The sequence below is a fragment of the Marmota marmota genome, unplaced genomic scaffold, assembly GCF_001458135.2.
Source record: "Marmota marmota marmota unplaced genomic scaffold, marMar, whole genome shotgun sequence".
Lineage (NCBI taxonomy): Eukaryota > Metazoa > Chordata > Mammalia > Rodentia > Sciuridae > Marmota > Marmota marmota.
Genome location: NW_026000249.1, coordinates 24551618 through 24571873, shown reverse-complemented (window position 1 = coordinate 24571873; position 20256 = coordinate 24551618). Strand labels below are relative to the sequence as shown.

At 32.8% G+C, this 20256-nt stretch overlaps 1 protein-coding gene across 1 annotated transcript in view; it reads right to left on the bottom strand.

The window, feature by feature from the left end:
• Cfap47 (cilia and flagella associated protein 47) overlaps nucleotides 1–20256 on the bottom strand; it is a 424564-nt gene that overhangs the window by 31500 nt on the left and 372808 nt on the right. The window contains exons 60-61 of the mRNA XM_048796386.1: nucleotides 17209–17380; nucleotides 13534–13695 (exon numbers count right to left, since the gene is read on the bottom strand). Coding sequence (XP_048652343.1) covers nucleotides 13534–13695; nucleotides 17209–17380 — 334 coding nt within the window. The remainder of the gene's footprint in view (nucleotides 1–13533; nucleotides 13696–17208; nucleotides 17381–20256) is intronic.

Here is a 20256-nt window from a genome sequence, read left to right as displayed (position 1 = left end):
ATATATATATATATATATATATATACTATAGCTGACAGAGCCAATGCTGGAGGTAGGAATAGGAATGTTTAACAGCTTTTTTAGAGCTGTTGGTATTGAATATATATCTGAGCAAGTCTGACTTGTTTATTAGCCTAACAAAATTCAGAAGTCCCTGAATCTGAGGCTCACAAGACACCAACCTGGAGTAGGGATGTGAACAAGAGTTTAGTCTCTACTGGGATGGGACTAGAGGGAGGGGAGGCAGGAGCTGAGGCATCTTACCTAAATGGCCACCCAGCTCACTAAGCACTGCCAAAGTCTAGTAACTTCCATCATTCTTCACTGTCATTGTGTAAACATGTATCTATGTGTGGGTATGCAAATGTTTTGGTAAATCAGAGACCATGATATCAATTTTGTAGTACTGTAAAATTTAAATTATATAATTTTACATATGCTAAATAGTAGGCATACAATGAACATTTATTATTATTATTGTGTTGTTCTTAGACAGGGCAGACAAGGGACTAAAGAAACTGTAACGATCATGAATAATCACTAAAGTGGGCTGATAGTGTCCTACATTTGACATAGCTCTGATCTTTATTGGAAAGAAATTATTTTCTGTTTTTTTCTTGATAATAACATCATTAACCATGATAGAAAACTGTATCTGGGGAAATATCCCTTTCTATATGTTTATGACAAAAATATGGCAATCATTCTCAAAGGTAAAAATAACTGTATTCGGAAAATTGAAATAGCTTCTCAGATAAATGCTGACTCTAGAGATATGATGTTAATGCATAGAGGAAAGAGAGAAGATTTCTGAAGGGGAAAAGTTGTCATTAAATTTTAAAGGGTTTCTAGAGGTTTTAAAATACTTTTTGCTTTCCATCTGGAGCATTTGAAAGCTATTTATTTCAGTCAGTGGAAAGTCCTTGAGAAAACTGCTTACAAAACAATTTCATCAGTTTTTTTTATATGTCATCATTTTTTAAAGGATGGTAGTTTTATTGTTATTGTTGGGAATAAATGGATACTCAGCTGTGGTGTAAGATAGTTGATGAATTAAAGATGGTTTAAACAATGTAAGCAGTATGAGTCCCAAAAGATTTCTTAAATTACATGTATTTAATGCGTGTGTTTATAAAAAGGTACACATAAAACCCTATAATTTATTTTTGAAAATCAGAATCCTTGTCCACAATAGATATTAATTTTACAATATGAAAATTTCTATGTAGCATGATCCAAAATGACTCTTCAAAAACTGGTTAGTTCATACAATTAGGAATCGATTTCTAATTCCTATAGTTTAGCAGAACTGAGTTGTAATTAGTGTTTATGGTCAGAAGATGGCACACTACTATTTCTTAAGATTTACAACATAGACCTTTGTGTAATTCATGTTCTGTATTTTTAATGCTATCACAAATGACAGATGTGAGTGAAAAATAAAACAGAAAAAAAGAAAAGCAAATTTCTCAAAAGTTTTACTTATTACTAATCATTTATGTGCAAATAAAATTTTAAAAATAAGATTAGCAGGTAAGCTGTTTTGATACTTGGTAATGTTTTTATCCTTCTTCAGAACACTTTGTAGCTCTAAAACATGCCTAAAATTGCTTGACAAACACTAGGCCTTTTAAATACTTAAAACATAAAAAGTGAAATGTATTCCTTAAAGTATCTTCTCTTTCCTATTGTCCTAGGGACATTGTGTTTTATATAATTAATTTAGGATACAGAGAAACCACCATGGGGAAGTGGTCAAATCTTGAATATGATTGCATCATTCTGTTTTCTTATCTCATCTTTTTTCTTTCTTCTATACTCCCTACTAGTTTTCTAGATGTTCAGAATGACCTGAGGTTTTTAATACCTACTTAGGTATAGCCTACCCAGGATTGGATAATAAGCTAAATATATTCAGTAGCTTATTTACAGCATTGGATCTTTAAAATAAGTTCAAAAACAGATTTGACATAGGGAAGTGGGTAGTTTCCAATTATCCTAGAAAACTGACCTACAAAAAGAAAATAAACCCATCCTTTTCTGTGATTTGCACACCACTATCTGAGCCTTGACACTCAAAGACTACCAGGTGGTTACAATATTCAGGAAGAATCTAGGGAGAGTATACTGACTTAGGAGAAGCTTAAAATGTTCAAGTAAGCATTACTTGATTACCATAGCATGCTTGTATTTCCTTTAACAATTTCACATTGAAAAAAGTGGCCAGTGTTCCCTTTTTTATATCCATGTCAACATAGTGACTCTCTGGTAACCAATTGAATGTAACTAAAGTGACACTGTGGAACTTTTGGTATCTATGTCAGAAAATGCCAATCATCTCCTACCTGGTTCTCTTGGAATAAAAACTGTGGGAAACCAGTCAAGATGTACAATCCAATTATTGGGGACAAACACAGTAGAGAGTTTATGTATAGGTACTACTGCTGACAGCCCCAGTTCAGCTTTCTGACAACAACCAGTATGTACTGCCAGTTGTGAGAATAAGCCATTTTGATCACCCAACTCTGTCAAGTCTTCAGATGACTGCAGACATGGTCAACATGTTATTACCATTTGCATGAGTGACCCTCAGTCATTAAAATATACCAAAAATGTTCCCCCAAATCTGCACACTAAATGCACTTATTGAAGATAATAATTCTATTTACTGTTTAATATTTTTTAAAAAACTCATTTTGATATCAATATTACAAGGGGTACGATATTACATCCTCAGAACCAAAATTGAACAAAATAAAAATCTATAGAAAATATTCTGATAGAATTTTTGGATTCTCTGTAATACTAAGCAGTTCACTCAATATAAAAGAGCTCAAAACAAAAAGTCAGTATTTTTCATTTTTGAATGCATTTGTCCTACATGAATTTATATACTAGAATTTCTGATAAATGCATTCATTCCCTAGGAAAATGTTTATGGAAATGTTTATTGAAACAAAGTAGGTCTATTTTTGGTTTCTATTGAGACTTTCTTTGAACTTAATGTTAGCAGAAATGCATCAGAATAAGAGATACATGCTACTTCTAATTCTAACAAAACATCTAAGAGAATGTTAGTAATATTAGTTATAATGAACCCAGAATGATTGTATTGTAATGAAGCAGAATGACTTTCTGTTTTGCTTCTTTCATAAATATATACTGTCATATTTTCCTTTTCAGTACATTTAAAAAATTACCAAGGCATAAGGAAGCAGATCTTACTGTTAGAGACTGAATCCATATGTCATAAATTTTTTCATTTTTTCATAGTGCTCATAAAACAAACCTCAAAGACATTTAAAAAATCAAGACATCCAATGAAGATACAAAAATAAATTGAATAGCAATTTGATGAAATTGACTTTGTAACTGCCTCATGTTTCTCAAAAGGCCTACTGAAAGTATAAATTTATGCTCTGAGGGGAATCAAGAAAGCAAGAACTGATTGCTGTGATAAGACTGAGTGAGAAATAGATGCAATCTTGACCTTTCATTATAGGAAATAGGAAATAGTAGGTTCAGCATATCTGCAAAATATCTATTATAGTATAAATAGTATAAAATACTAAAAGTCTACCCAAATTAGGATGATATTCTCAAAATACTGGGAGTAAAAATCATAATGGCATCTAAATTAAATTATTCAGCAGGATATAACATGCTACTGTTCTGTCCTTTTTCTGATAGTAAACATGGTCCTTGGTCTGTGTCTCCAATTAATTCAATGCAGGCAATTTCCAATTAGATTTAGAGACAAAGCAGAATAATGAAAATAATTTTTCAATTTAGACAGAAATAATCATGGTGAGATCTTTATTGGGAGTTTTCCTTTGTGAGTTCATACAAAAATTTGAGACTTTCCTTTTGATTGTAATCTTTTATAACTAATGATTGCATTATTTAATTGCATCTGTCAAGAGCAATCAGAAGTGAGGTGATGAAGGATGAAACTTTGATTATTTTCAATTCAAATAATTTAGTTCATATGTTTTCATTAAAATAAGTGCAGAATAATATTATAGAGTGATTAACAAGGATACAATATAACTCAATTATTATGAATTATGTGTATTATTTGCTTCCTACAATGACACAAAAGAAATATTTTACTCATTAAAGGTCCTTACAAGTTATGAAATGAATTCACATTCTCATGTATTAGATGGAAACTATCTTGCCTTTCTTTCTTTTTTTTTTATCTTTATACGAAATTTCTGTTGTAGAATATTTAAAACAAAACCCTAGTCCCAAAGACTATGGGAGAAGCCCAAGTGTGATGTAAGCTATGTGCATATATGGAACTGATGAAGAAATCTGATTTCCAGCCCAAGAGATAGGTTTCTCTGAGTAAACAGTATGGTATTAAAATATATGGCCCAACAAAAAAGTAGAAATTCATTTTTATACTCTGAAGTACACGGAAAATATGTTAAACCTGACCAAGCTAGGAAAATTGTACAGGCCAATGAGTAAAGAACATTTAAATTACTAGAAGAGCAGAGTTCTAACCATGTCCATAATGATGTTTACTTAGAACTAGTTAACTGATTAAACATTTCTGTGGATTACATTAGATAATTAACTTTGAAAAATTTCCAAATATATTGATATGATGCTTTGTTACAGTAAATAAGGACACAAATTGTCATATCCTTTAAAAATATGACAGATATTTTAAAATGATTTTAGAAACTTTGCAACATCTCTGAATAGAAACAGCAAATTGTTTATGCCATTATTCTCTATAAATCTAATAAACACATTAAGTTTCTTTTTGGTCTTCAAGGCAAATTTATATTCAATAATCACCATGGATACTGCCCATTTATTTTTTTCTTATTATCATAGAAATGAAAGTATTTAGGGATTTCCTTCTTACATGGCAGAATTATTAAACATCCCTTACATGTCTAGCACTAAACTAAATAATCCCAGTCCCTTTCCTCATTTAATTCAGTTTAATGATGACCGCAAACAGTATAGACATTATGTGGCACAATACATCATCAACAAATTTCTGAAAATTAAAGTGAAAGAATCTTCTTGAAAGATACTGGAGAAAGACGAAATGTTACTTAATAGGGGAGCAACAATTTGAATGGCAGATTTCCTCTCATAAACCAAATGCCGGTAGGAAGTGCTAAAAGAAAAGAACTCTGAATCATGAATTCTGTATTAATGAATTACTAATTAAATTAATCAATTAATAATTAAATTATTATTAATTGTTGTGATTCTTCAATAATGAAGGGAAAATAAAAAATAACCTCAGATTAAGGAAAGCTAAGAGAACATATTATAAACAGAACTAACCTTAAAGAATAGTTAAGGGGTATTCTTGTATGTATAATATGTCAAAATACACTCTCATGTATATCTAAAAAGAACAAATAAAAATTAAAAATAAATTTAGAAAACAGTTTGAAGTAGAAAATAATTAAATGAAGATGGAAAGTGGATAGAACTTCAGAAGGAAAGAAAAGCAATGGAATGCATTAAAGAAAAGCATTTAAAAGCATTTGAAAACTGAAGGGAAAATTATAACATAATTGTGCATGGTGTTCGATGTATATAGTGGAAAAATTTAAGAGATTTACATTTAAAAAGTGGAAGGGTAGCAGGGTGCGGTGGCACATGCCTATAGTCCCAGTGGCTCTGGAAGCTGAGGCAGGAGGATCACGAGTTCAAAGCCAGCCTCAGCAACAGCAAGGTGCTAAGCAACCCAGTGAGACCCTGTCTCTAAATATAATACAAAATAGGGCTGAGGATGTGGCTCAGTGGTCGAGTGCCCCTGAGTTCAATTCCTGGTAACCCCTCTCCAAAAAATGTAGTAGGGCAGAGGGAAGAAAATGGAAGTGAGGTTTCCACATTTCTCTTAAAGCAGAAAAATGTTTATAGTGGTAGACTGTGATTTGTTGATCATTAATATTGTAATACTGACAGCAACTGTTAAAAATACACAATGAAATACATTTAAAGCACATAAAAACAGTAGATTCTAAAAATTCTTCTGGTAACCAATAATAAGGAAAGAAAAGGAAAACAGCAATAAGAAAAAAAATCAACAAGCAGAAAAAGAAAACTAAAGTGGTGAAAACAAGACCTAAAATATTAATAATCGCTTTAAATGTAAATGATGTAAATGGACACAAATACAAATTAAGAGATAAGTGGATTTAAAGATGATCACATTATAGGCTATTTATAAAAAGTAACCTAAAATATAATATCATAGGAAAACTGAATATATAAGAATGAAAAATGTATACTGTACAAATATTTATTTCTAAAAGAACAGAAGTGGCTATATTTGCCGCAGTCCGGCTGCAGCAAAATAACCGGGGGGTGACGAGCAACTTGTGTACATTGATACAGCAGGAGTGGGAGCCGTTTATTGTAGGACAGGAGGGGTATTTATACATTCCACACAGCTTATCTAATTAACATAAACTCCATACAGCAGTCAACCAATAAGGAATCTCTACACTTAATGGCTCGCTGGCGCCACCTCACAAACCACTCCCTCTGGCAAAATGCCAGGCGCCATCCAGACTTGTTTACAGACTCTAACATATATTAATATCAGTTAAACTAGACTTCAATGCTGATATATTTGTCAGAGAAGGAGGGACATTATAAGATGATAAAAGAATAAATACACCAAAAAGACCCAGTAATCATATATTTTCATTCACCAAAAAATTAGAGCTTCAGACATGCTTATGGCAAAAAAGCACTGGAAAAAGAAATAAATAAATTTACAATTACATCCATGAATATCAACACCCTTTTTTCATCAATTGATAGACTTATTAAACAGAAAATCAGTTAAGGAAGCATAAGAACTGAACAATACATCATCAATTAACAGCAGGCTCCAAGAGATACTTGTAGAACACTCAATCTTCTATTTTGTTTGTTTATACTTCTACCCATAGATCTGTCTGATGAAATAGGTTACTTAGAAACACGAATAATTAAATTTATGCAGAGTATGTTTTCTAACCACAATGAAATCAAACTAAAAATCAAGAGAAAGACAACAGAAATTTTAAGATTGTAAATTAAATGAAACTCTTCTAAATAACCCGTGTGTCAAAGAAGAAGTCTCAAAGAAAGTAAAAGGTACATTTAGAACTGAATGAATGTGAAAATACAACATACCAATGCCATAAAATTCAAGTAAAGCAGTACCCTAAGGGGAATAATATACTAGTAAATACAGCAGGAAAAAGGAAAGTCCACAAATTAATAATCTAAACTACTTCAAGAAAGTAGAGAGATCAAAATAAATCCATAGCAAGTAAAAGAAAACAAAAATAAGCGTAGAAATCTATTATAACCCTAACAGAAAAACAATAGGAAAAAAATCAATGAAGCAAATAGCTAGTTTTTTAAAAAAAGGTCAATAAAATTGACAAACCTCTAAGATGACTAACAGTGATAAAAGAAAGAAGCTGTAAATGACCAATTTGAGAAATAAAAGAGATTGCATAGTCTCTGCAGATATCAACAGAAAAATAAGGGAGTATTATAAATAAGTCTTTACACAAACTACCAAACTCTCCCAATATTAAATTAAAAATCTATTAAAGTAATTACATCATAAATTTTAGAAAGCTTCTGAAAAAAATCTTCAGACCCAAATGATTTCACTGGCTAATTCTAACAAACATTTCTAGGAGAATCATATCCAATTATAAACATTATCTTCCATGGAATAGAAAAAGAGGGATTATTTCCTAACTATTTTTTTGAGGATAACATTACATAGATAACAAAATCAGACATAGAGATGATGATGATGATGATAATAATAATAATAATAATAATAATAATAATAATAACAACAACAACAACAAAGAACCACAGGCTAAAATCTCTCATGAGGTTAAGACACTAAAATCATGACCAAATTATAGCAAATGTGTATCAGTGTATAAAAGGTAATGTGTACCAAGAGCAAATAGGGTTTATGCCAGGAATACATATCTAGTTTAAGACATATTTGCAATTCAATCAGTGTCATCCACCACATCAACAGACTACAGAAGAAAAATGGAAGATATTATCAACTGGTGCAGAAGAAACATTTGGCAAAATTCACTAGTCATTCTTAATAAAGTCTTTCAGAAAATCAGAAATACTAAAACTGAAAACTGTGTTTCCCCAAATCCTAATCTCTTGTGCCTGAGAATATGACCTTATTTGAAAATAGGGTCATTGCAGAGGCAATCAATCAAGATGAAGTCATTCTGAATTAGGGTATGCCATAATTCAATATGACTAGTGTTTTTATAAAAAGAGAAGGGGCTCAGAGAGAAACACACAGTGAGAAAGTCATGTGACTATGGAGGCAGAGAGTACAGTGATGTGTGCACAAGCCAAGGAATCCTAAGGATCACCGGCAACACTAGAAGCTAAAATAAAGGCATAGACCAGATTCTTCCCTAGAGTCTATAAAGAAAGTGTGGCTCTGCCCAAGCCTAGATTTTTTACTTCTAGTTTCCATAACTGTGAGAAAAGAAATTTCTGTTGTTTTAAAGCCACTGATTTTGTGCTAATTTCTTACTTTAGCCCTAGGAACCCAACATGGAGAAAAACGTCCTTGACTTGATGAAAATCACCTTAAAAAAGTCCTACAGCTAACAACTAATGGTGAAAGGCTGAATGCTTTCCACCTAAGTTGGAAAGAAGTAAGTGATGTCTACTCTCATCACTCTTGTTCAATATAGTACTGAAAGTCCTAGCCAGTACAATAGGCATAAAAGGAAAAACAGTCATACATATTGGAAAATCTGTGGGAGGCATGAATGTCTATGTAGGAAATGCCACAGAGCACAAAAACAATGCTTATAGAATATATGATTGCTTCACAAATTCTGAGGATATAAAGCAAATACAAAAATATCAATTGTATCCTCTCTGAACTAGCAATAAACATGTGAAGACTGAAATTAAAAACACAATGCCATTTACACCTACTCCAAAAATGAAATGTCTATCTATAAATATTGAAAACTTATACAGGATTTATAAGCTGAAAATTAGGAAACACTGATACAAAAAAGTCAAAGGTCTAAATAAATCAAGAACTGTACCATATATGGTATAGTTTCAGAAATATAGTAAATACATAATTTAGTGAACTAATATATTAAATACTATAGTGGAAATTATAGATATCAGTAATTTGATCTATGGGTTTAATACAGTCTTTTCAAAATAAAGAAGAAATTTTGTAGACAGACAAGCTTATGTTAAAATTTATATAGAAAGGTAATGGAAATAAATAAAATAAATAAATAAATATGAGAGGGAACCACACTACTTGAGTATAGCATTGGCAGAGGATAAGTGGAACAGAATTGAAAACCCAGAACCAGATCAATATAAATAATTTTTGACAAAGTAGCAAAATCAGTTTCATGGAGGAAGGACAGTCTTTTTAACAAATACATTTTTAAAAATATTTATTTTATAGTTGTAGTTGGACACAATACCCTTATTTATCTATTTTTATGTGGTGCTGAGGATCTAACCCAGAGCCGCACATGTGTGAGGCGAGCGCTCTACCACTGAGCCACAACCCCAGCCCTTTAACAAATATTGCTGAACATTCATAGAAAAAATAGTAAGCTTCTACTTCAAACACAACCATACATATATGATAAATTCCATTATTGTTTTAAGTTTGAAATAATTTTTTAAGCAAATACAGAAGAAAGTTTTTGGTATTTAATGGTAAGAGTTCTTAGACAATGACTACAGAAGTATGTTACAAAAAGGGGAAAATGATAAATTGGACTTCATACAAGATTAAAATCTCTGGCATCCCCAAAATTCTGTTAAGAGGTTGATATCAAGAATTACAAAGAACTTTCAAAACAACAGTAAAAAAATCCAACTATGAAATGCAAAAAAGAAATGAGTAGATATTTCACTGAAGAGAAGATACAAATGGTGAGTAAGTACATGAAAGTGTGTTTGATGACTTAAAATTCCTTTTTTGATAAATAGCAAAGATCTTATTATGCTCTATAAAAACAGTAACAGTAAGAGCTGGTTTTGCTTAGATATGTCCCAGTTTATTTGCAGAGAGCCTAATTATGAATTGAGTGCTTGATAAATAAAATTTTCAAGAAAGTTCAAGTTTGGAAACAATGAATTTTATGGTCACTCTCCCTTGTGTCATTGGTCTCCAAATAAAACAGGTAATTATACATTTTGCTGTCATTCATTTTTGACCAAAATGTATAGAATGCTTGCCTGCACATCCAGTCCTTTTGGCAAATTCATTTTGGAGGCAAATACAGTGCACAGCTGTAGTCATCAAGAAATACAGACATTCAAGTGATCAGTTTTATAAAAAAGAGAAATAGTAACTTTAGTACTTTTTTCTCATATTCCTGCTTCTCAGGTTTTGTACAGATCACTATGACCCAGTAATATGAAACCCTTATTTCTCCTCTCACCAAAGTTTAGCTCTCTGTGTTGAGTGGACAATCTTACTCTTATTTAGAAGGGATCTGGCTCTTTGCTTTCTTATTGCTATATCCTGAGCTATTTTCTCTGCCATGCCCTTCTGCCGAGATATTCTGTGTCACCTTGGGCCCAGAACTATGGAGTTGTCAGACCATGGACTGAACTCTGAAGCTATAAGCTAAAATAAACTTTTTTTCCTCTAAAGTTGTTCTTGTCAGGACATTTGGTCAGAGCAAAGAAAGAAGCAAATTGGTACTGAGACATGGGATTGTTGCTTTGACTAAAGTGACCATGTAGTTCAGAAGACTTTGGAGCTGGTCTGTGGGGTGGGGGTGGGGGATTTTGAAAAGTTTAGAGACGCAGGCTGAAGAATCTTTAGAATGTTGTAGGCAGAGCTTAGTAAGTGATTCTGGTAGGAGCTCAGAAGACCAGAATGCCAAAACATATTACTGTGACAGGGAAAACTGGGCTCATGAGGTTTCAGAGGGGGAAGACTCTATTGCAAACAGGACTACAGCCATTCATGTTACGTTCTGGCAAAGAAATTGTGTATATTTTGCCTATATCCTGAAACTCTATGTGAGGCTGATTTTAAAGGTAATGGACTAATTAATTTGGTGGAGGAAATTTCAAGGGAGCACAGCATTCAGGGATGACATGAGAACTGCTAGTAGCTTTAGCCAAATTTACTGTCATAATCAGGAGCAGAAAGCACAACAGAAAAATTTGAAAAACTTGCAGTTTGGCCAGAAAAGTATAAGACTAGTGATTTGCTAAGGAACTTGTGGCTGTTAAAGAGATTACAGTCACTAACTTTGCCTAGCAACAATAGGAAAGATGGTTTGAGGGCATCTTGGCAAGACCACACCCATTTTAGGCTCAAAAGTGTAAAAGTAAATTCCTTTGATAAGAGCCCATATAGGCACTCTGCTTGCACAGGGGGTCACGGTTTCACTGTGATCAGCCGCCCAGGTACTTGGAGGCAATTGCATCCGTGGTCCCAGAAGGTCTGGCAACTACTTGAGAAAGTGGCAGATCTTGGTGTGAACAACATGGTGCGAAGTCTGAAGGCATACAGAATGCTGAAAGTCATGAAGGCTTCCACCGAGATTTCAAAGGAAGGCCTGGGAGGCCAGGAAAAGTGCGGTAGAAATAGATTTCCTGTGGGCTGCCTGGGAGAGGGTAATATGTGAAGAAGTGAGAAGGAAGCCAAAGGTGCAACAGAGACCCCTGAGATTAAGAAAGGCCAGTAACATGTGACATCTGCTGAAGAAAGAAGTAGGAATGGAGCAGAAACAAGACAAGAGAGAGGCCATGTGGACTGCAACAAGCAAGGACATAGGGGCAGAGCTGCATAAACTCCTTGAAGAGAATATCACAATGCCATTTGCCCTAGATACTTGAAATGGAGCTACAGAATTTGTTTGCCCAGCTGGATTTTGGTATTATTTTGGTCTCATCCCTTCTGTATGTGCTTCTATTTCTCATGTGGAATGGAAATGTTTATTTTGTGCCATTATGTATTGAATATATATAACTTGCTTTTTTAAAAAAATATTTTTTTAGTTGTAGATGGACACAATGCATTTATTTTATTTGCTTATTTTTATATGGTACCAAGGATCGAACCCAGTGCCTCATGCATGCTAGGCAAGCACTCTACCACTGAGCTATAACCCTGGCCCCTGTAACTTCCTTTTGATCTGTATAGTAGAAAAGAGCTAAGAGTTTCATTCATGTCTCAGAAGAGATTTTGGACTTGAAATTTTGGTAATGGTGTAACTTATGTTAAGACTATGGGTACTCTTGGAAATGGACTGAATATATTTTGCACTGTGAGATGGGCATCAGCTTTGGGAAACCAGGGGTGGAACATTATGGTTTAGATATGAGGCATCCTGTGAAAGCTCATGTGTGAGACTATGGAGGTGAAACGATTAGATTATAAAAGTTGTAACCTAATCAGTGAATTGATCCTCTTAAATGGATTAGGTGGGCTGCAACTCCAGGTAGATAGGGTGTGACTGAAGGAGATTGGTATCTGGGGGTATGCTTTTTCTCTGCTTCCTTGGCACCACGCTCTGAGCTGCTTTCCTCTACCACGCCCTTCCACCATGATGTCATGCCTTGCCTTAGGCCCAAAGCTATGGAGTCATACTACCATGGACTGAACCCCTGAAACCATGAGTCAAAATAAATTTTCCTTAAAAAAAAGAAGGAATCTGACTTACATGAACTCTGTAGTAAAGTAAAATTAAAATAATTAGCAACAGATCTTAGTACTTTAAGTACAAAATCTCAGGGAGCATTCATATGAAACTCTAGTGTAATTTAAAATATACAGAATTCTCTTCCACTGGACTGGATGAGGTAAACAAATCCTCTCCCCCAGTAGTAACTGTAAGATGAACAACCATTAAAAACAACAATTTCAGTACTCTGGAAACTGACCAAATGCAAACAACAGACCGAGAGGTACTTTTTCATGAAAACTACTGAACTTCAGATAAAAACAGTGTAAGAAATTATATGTGAAAGACCACATATTATGTGGTTTCATTGATATAAAATATCCAGAAAAGGCAATGCTGAAGAGATAGAAAAGAAATCAGTGTTTTCCTGAGACTAGGTTTGAGAACAAGAGTTGGCTACAAAGTGAATCTGTATAGGCTACTCAAGTATCTATACTTAGTTAAACCATTTGATTTCCTAATACCATTAAAATTTACTGAAAAATGATCCATCTATCTTTGAAATAATATATTGAAACATCTTTTGAAAACAAATAGAAATATTATCTTAAATTCAAATGTCTAAATATTTATCTTTGCTTCTCTTTTCTAATCTTCCCATTGTAGACTCTATATTCCAAGTTTTAAATAAATATTTATGAAATCTATAAAGCTTTGAATCACAGCAGCAATACCACTCAGGCTTAACCAGGAAAACATGACCTATAGGATTTTCTATCTTAAATTTCATTCCATAATTCAGCATAAATTACATTAATAAAACCAGTTACATATTTTTTGCTTGATACATTACCTTGTCTGACTTGTCAGTCTAAAGTCAGTGGTAGATTCCTTAAGTAAACCAATTCCTTCAATGTCAATGACATCATCCACTTCAGGCTTAGTAGCAATCAACAGCATGGGAAACTTCCAGATTCCATCTGTTAAGCACACTATTTTCAGTGTAATATGAGACCTTGAATATAAAAGGAGATTTTAAAAGCTACTATAGAAACACAAGAGAACAAACATAGCAAATCAATATCTAAGATCAAAATGTAAGTAAACTTTGAGGTTTCAGCAAAAGCACTGGGTCATGTAATTCTTACATAATGCAGATGACTGTTAATTACATTTTAGAAATACTTTGTAGATAATGTTTAGATTGTCATTATCCCTTTGAGGTAATTATTTTGTAGCACATCTTATCTGGTATTTATTTATGTTCTAAAAATCAGTAGTTTATGCATAAAGAACTGTGCAAATTTTTATAACCACCATAGAATATCATAGTACTGAAGAATGTAAGGGTAGATTGGGCAAATGGTTTCAAGTTTTATAATAAAATTCCATTTGGGAATTTTCTGTCAAAATGAATCATTGTCAGAAATATGGTTTGTTAACATCTGAAAAGTTCCAAATTAATTGAATCTTTTTTAAAAGTAAACTAATTGGTAAAGATCACATACACCCTACTGAATATCATATCATTGAAAGGCAGTTAAGTTAAGGAATAAAATCCAAAGGTAGACTTTGAAAGCATTTGGCTATGGTGAAGAATGGAGAGAGAGGATAGCAGTTGGAGTTGAACAATGGTTTTGTTTGTTTGCCTGCCTATAGTGGAAATGACTCAAATGTGCAAGAATGTGGTTGCAAATCCTAATTCAGGATTGAAAAATGAAATCTAAAACTGCTTACCTAAAAGTGTCAGAAAGGACAGCACTGGAAACTCTTTTCCTTTGTAAGTAGGTGTATAAAATTGGTTAGTCATTTGGGCAGCAATTAGTCAATATTTTACCAAATTTGAACACTACACACAGTAAACCAGCAATTCCACTCAGTAATTTCCCTAGAGATATGCTTCCAATAGTTCAAGTGATATGTATCATGTTTATTGCTGCATTTTTTATAGCATTGTTTATATTGCCAAAAAAGTGGGAGTGGCTGGGCATAGTGGTAGCATACACCTATAATTCCAATGATTCAGGAAGCTGAGGCAGGAGGATCACAAGTTCAAAGCCAGCTACAGCAATTTGGTGAGGCCCTAAGCAATTTAGTGGGACCCTGTCTCAAAATAAAAAATAAAAAGGGCTGGGGATGTGGCTCAGTGGTAAAGAACCCCTGGGTTCAATCCCTGGTGTCAAAAAAGAAAAAAGTGGGAGCAAAAATTTAAATTGTTCTTTCAATAGAGTGCTGGTTAAAAAAAGTGCATTATATAGAAAAAATGGAATACTACGCAGTATAACTTAGCCAATGTCTAGTGATATATCATTAAAGTTAAAATATCTAAAATATAAATCCTAAATGTATACTCTCTCATACACTCTTGTTATAGAAAGTAAAACTATATTCCTCTCTGTACTGTTTTCAAGACTTAATTTTCACACTTCTATTTTTTCTGTCTTACAAGGAAGAGAGAGAACTTCCATAATTTAGAGCTATTGTTTTATTTTGGTTTTTCATATTTTACTATGTCTCTTCCAGTGAACTGTCACAAATATATTTCAAACAGGGAATGGTAGAAATAAATGAACACGTACTGATGTGTATAAAACACAATTGTTAAGTTACATCAGATTATCATCCAACATCATCCATTCATTTTATGAATGATGTATACATGTTTTCCTAAATCAATTCTCCAAATATTTGTCCTTCAATAGTTTCCTATTGTTTCTAGCATAAATATGGACCTATTGCATCAAAACCCTAAATGATAAGAACTCAACTACTCTTTCCAATCTTATTTCCTCCTTTGCTCAATATATTAGAGAAGCATTGGCCTTCTTACTATTCATTGCTCATGCCAAAAATTTCTCGTTTCATGTCTCTGCATTTATTCTTTCCTCACCTTAAATGCTCTTCCCAGCTGTTATCAGCCATAAGATTTTAATTCAGACATCACTTCATAGAAGCCTAACAATCCCCCTTGTCAGAAGCAGATCTTTCAATAGTTCTATTTACCCTATTTATTTACTTCTCAGGACATTCTGAAATTTGCTTGCTTACTTATACATTTATTTCTGTTATCTGTCACTCTCACTGAGTGAAACACTCCAAAAGTGCAGGAATTTTGTTTCTTTGTAGAAATTAAATGATTTTTTAGTAAAGTAGTATACGTACTCAAATGACTATTGCTGAATACTTCCATTCAACAGGTCAATTCTTTGAGTTAGCATGAAATTACCATGTCAACATTTTAGGGCCATAGAGGGGAAGACTACTTAATTTCACAGATGGCACAGATTCATAGCAATGTATATATGTGATATCATCTATTCTAAATTATCTCCTCCAAACTGCATCAGAATTTGGGGTTCTCATTATGTTCAGCTCTTCAACAGGTAAAATTTTCCAGAAAAATGTCAAGCTAAGATAATTAGTGTTTCTGTAGATAAAACATGACGAATGATAAAAATTCTCAATTTAAAAAACTTGTTTAGACCTGTGTTACATATTCACCAATGATAATGTTGTTCTCCTTCTAGCTGTTGCTGAATATTCCATATCATTAAACTAATGAAATTACATAACTAAATAAAAAATACTAGCAAATGAACATAGAAAACTACAAAAATGAAATGGAAAAGAGGGCAATGTCAGCATTTATAGTGCACTATTTTCTTGTAGCTTGCATTTATTACTGCTTCCTGAAAATGATTCTAGTATTATTTTGTTATTAGAATACATATTCATAGCCACTTCAAATATATGCATACCTATATCAAATACATAGTTGCAAAGTTTAGAGGCAATTAAAGCACAAGTAATATTTTCAGATGTTTTGTGCATTACCAAGTTTTATATTTTGTATATATTGATTCTGATCAGTATCTCTGCATTCAGACACAAATAAATCCCTATCTCAGATTTGACATACATATAATATTTATAAATGCTAAGTGTCAGTAGCCCAAAGAGTAAATATAAAGACATTGGATGAGATTTCCTAAAGGGGAAACATCCAAAGCCTACTATTCTTACACATCCACATACGTCTTAGTAACAGATGTGTAATGTTATGGTGTTAAGTGGTAAAGGGTAATGAAAGCAGTTGCAATGTAGAACATAATGTAGGCATTCTCATCATCTGAACTGGTTCTATTCTGGAAAGCAGCATCAAGAAATATGTTGCCATTGTACATCCCTTGGTCAGTTTCTTTAAAAAAGATATTATAAAATAGGCAATTGTTATCTTTTGTTAAAAGGACACTCTAATGACTTAGGGAGGTCAGTTTCTGAAAAATAGCTTAGACTTCCAACCATTAGACATTAGAATATTTTTCATAGTTTACTAGCTGAAAATAATTTAGCCCCAAACATTTCCCTTAATAGCATCAAAGAAGTAATATGATCCAAATATTGAAAGATGGAAATAAAAACCAAACATTTAATTTAGTTAGATTGGTTTAGTTAGCAATATTAGATAATTTAGTTAGTTGAGAGTAATAATATTATTTAAAGAAAAAGAGAAGTAAAGCAGGTTTACCTCAATGGTTTCTTTGGTGTAAATGTCAGATTGAAGACCAATGATATCATTTGGTGTTTCATATTATAACTTTTTTTGATCAAATATAAAGCCAAACAGGATTCCAAGTTAGACTTCATAACTTCATTTTCAAACTCTATTTCATATTCAAATTCACGTAGTTTAGGAATTGCTAGGAAAATCAAGATTAAAATATATTTCAATTTAATTAAATATGCAGAGATTGAACATCAATTTATATATCAACACAAGTCATGCATAGGTATTTAGTGGAAGGGAGAGGCCATAATTATCTAGCTCTGTGTTCATAATGTCTAGTACATTTTCAGCTATATAATACTATGTATATTTTATTAAAAGATAAATAAATAAATGAATGAATGTAAAAGTAACATAGAAGACAATTCTTGCCCTTCGTAAATCCTTACAGTTCTGGATTATGGAGTAGGAAAAGCCCAATAGAAATTAATGGTCAATATTAACTATGAAATAAAAAATGACATGAGATGTACTCTATATTATAAATGTATATTAAAAGCTATAGATGTGAAATATATAAAAAGATTTAAATTTAATTCAATTTAAACAATTCCAAAACAGCATCTCAAATTATTAGATCAGAATTCTCAATTTCAGATATATTTCAATAAAAGAGTGTTCTTTATGTTTTAGTCTTAAAATTTAAAGACAATATGTTTAGCAACATTTTTTTTAACCAGCAGGTTACCAGAGGTAACTAATATTAGAGTTTTGTCCACTGCAGAAGAAGAATATCCTAAATTCAGGATTATAATGGAGATAAATGGCAAAAATCTGTATTAAATTTACTCTTCATTTACATGTAAGGGGCTCAAACCACAAATCAAGAAGTCTATTGAATGTGGTTAATAGAAGAAAGATCAAAGAATCATGACTTCACTTAATCCACAACTAAGCTCACTTCTAAAGTCTATCTCTGGTGTATAAAGCTATTCCTTATTATATTACTTTAATTCAGAACATATAGCACTTTCTAACCAATTTTAATAGACAACACCAGACCACTTTTTAGAAGTACTTAATGTTAAATTTTCTACTAAACTCTAAATGAAAGCTTGGCTATGACAGCACACATAAGAATAAATCTCTAATCTCCTAAATTTCTGATCTTCAAATGACCAAAATTATAAATTATTATCCCTGTCATAACCATCTCTGACATAGCAAAATCAGTGTGTCTACATATAATGTGTCTACTTGTTCTGACACTGGAATATGGAAATGTTCCATAGGAATACATAATCCATGCAGAGAAAATAACGTTTAAGAATATTGAAGTGTTTTAGGAGAGATGAGCTTCCATTTTATTCAAATAACATAATAAAGATTTTTTTTAAAGTGCTGGAGCTTGAGAGCCAAGGCCTTCTGCATGATAGGAAAGTGTTCTACCATTGAGCTACACCCCCAGCTAAAGTTTTCTTTTTTTATTGTAAAGCATGTCTTGAATATACTTTCGGCATCTGTTTCTGCTTAATTATTGAATCCTTTCTGGGAATGGTGGTTGCAGAATGAAACTAGGGAATGAGAAGTTAATTTTAGTTTCAGAAGCTTTGAACCACCTCTAGAGATCTGTTACTATGGATGTCATAATTAAATTCATAAAAAAGTTCTGTTAGTATAAGATACATTCATGCTTATTGGCTAGGGGACAAAAGGTGAGACAAGGAGGAATCAGTGTAAGAAAAGGTATAGTTCTTGCCCCTCCAGAGCTTATGATCAAGGGAAGGAACTGACAGTTGCTAATATGAACACTAATTTTAAATTATTTCTGTAGTAACTGCTACCACAGAGAAGTAAAGGAGGCTATGAGAGTAATACTGTCTTGGAGACTTGATTACTAAGGATTCCTGTGGAGGAGACCAATATACCAAAACTGAAGGGTGAGTGAGGGAGGAAACTTCTATTCATTGAAGAGATCTATGGGAATTGTTCATGGTGCATAAACCAGGAAGGCCCATTGAGGAAGAATTTATGTGGGTGGAGCAGACAGAGCAGGAGGACCTTGTACAAAAAATGCAGCTAACAAAATAAGCAAGAGCTAGACCATGTTGGGGTTTGGGAATGATCTGGGATTTCTAAGAATGATGAGAGGGAACTGGTGATTATCATCCAATTTCAGATCTTTTCCAACATTTAGGCATCATGTCTTTGCACTTTTTTCATAGATGATTCTTTTGTATACTTCTGAGAAAAATCATTGAATGCAATTGAGAGGATTAGGTTTTCATTTCAAAATGTCATTTGTCAGTTATTCAAAATGTACCTTCTAGTACATTCTACCCCATAATACCCAACCAGAGCTTTAAATGATAACAATGGTAGTATCTTATACTTATGGAGCACACATTGAGAACCAGGCATTTTCTAAAGATTTCACATGCGTTTATACATTTAATCCTCAAAAAACTCTATAAGAGGAATACTATTATTATTTCCACATTACAGCACTCAGATATTTATATTCTTGTCAGAGGATGACAGCAAACAACAGAGATGGAGAAAAGGGACAATTAGTAAGATAGTAAATTAATACCAAGAGCAAAACTCCTTCAATTTGCTGACAGACTAAGCTATGAGCACAAATTTGTCCATTATATTAGGTATACAGGAAAAGTAAGGCTTATGGTATTCTCTTTCTTGTTTTGTTTTTTTAGTACCGGGCATTGAACCCAGGGGCATTAACTACTGAGCCTTTTTACATTATATTTTGAGACAGGGTCTCACTACGTTTCTTAGGCTGGCTTTTTTAAAACAGTTTTTTTTTAAAAAATATTTATTTATTTATTATAATTAGGTATATATGACAGCAGAATGCATTTTGATTCATTGTACACAATTGCAGCACAACTTTTCATTTTTCTGGTTATACATGATGTAGTGTTGCACCAAATGTGCAGTCATACATGTACCTAGGGTAATGATATCCATCTCATTCTATCATCTTTCCTGCCCCCATGCTCCCTCTTCTATCCTCCCTCCCCTTTGCCCAATTAAAGACCCCCCCCCCCC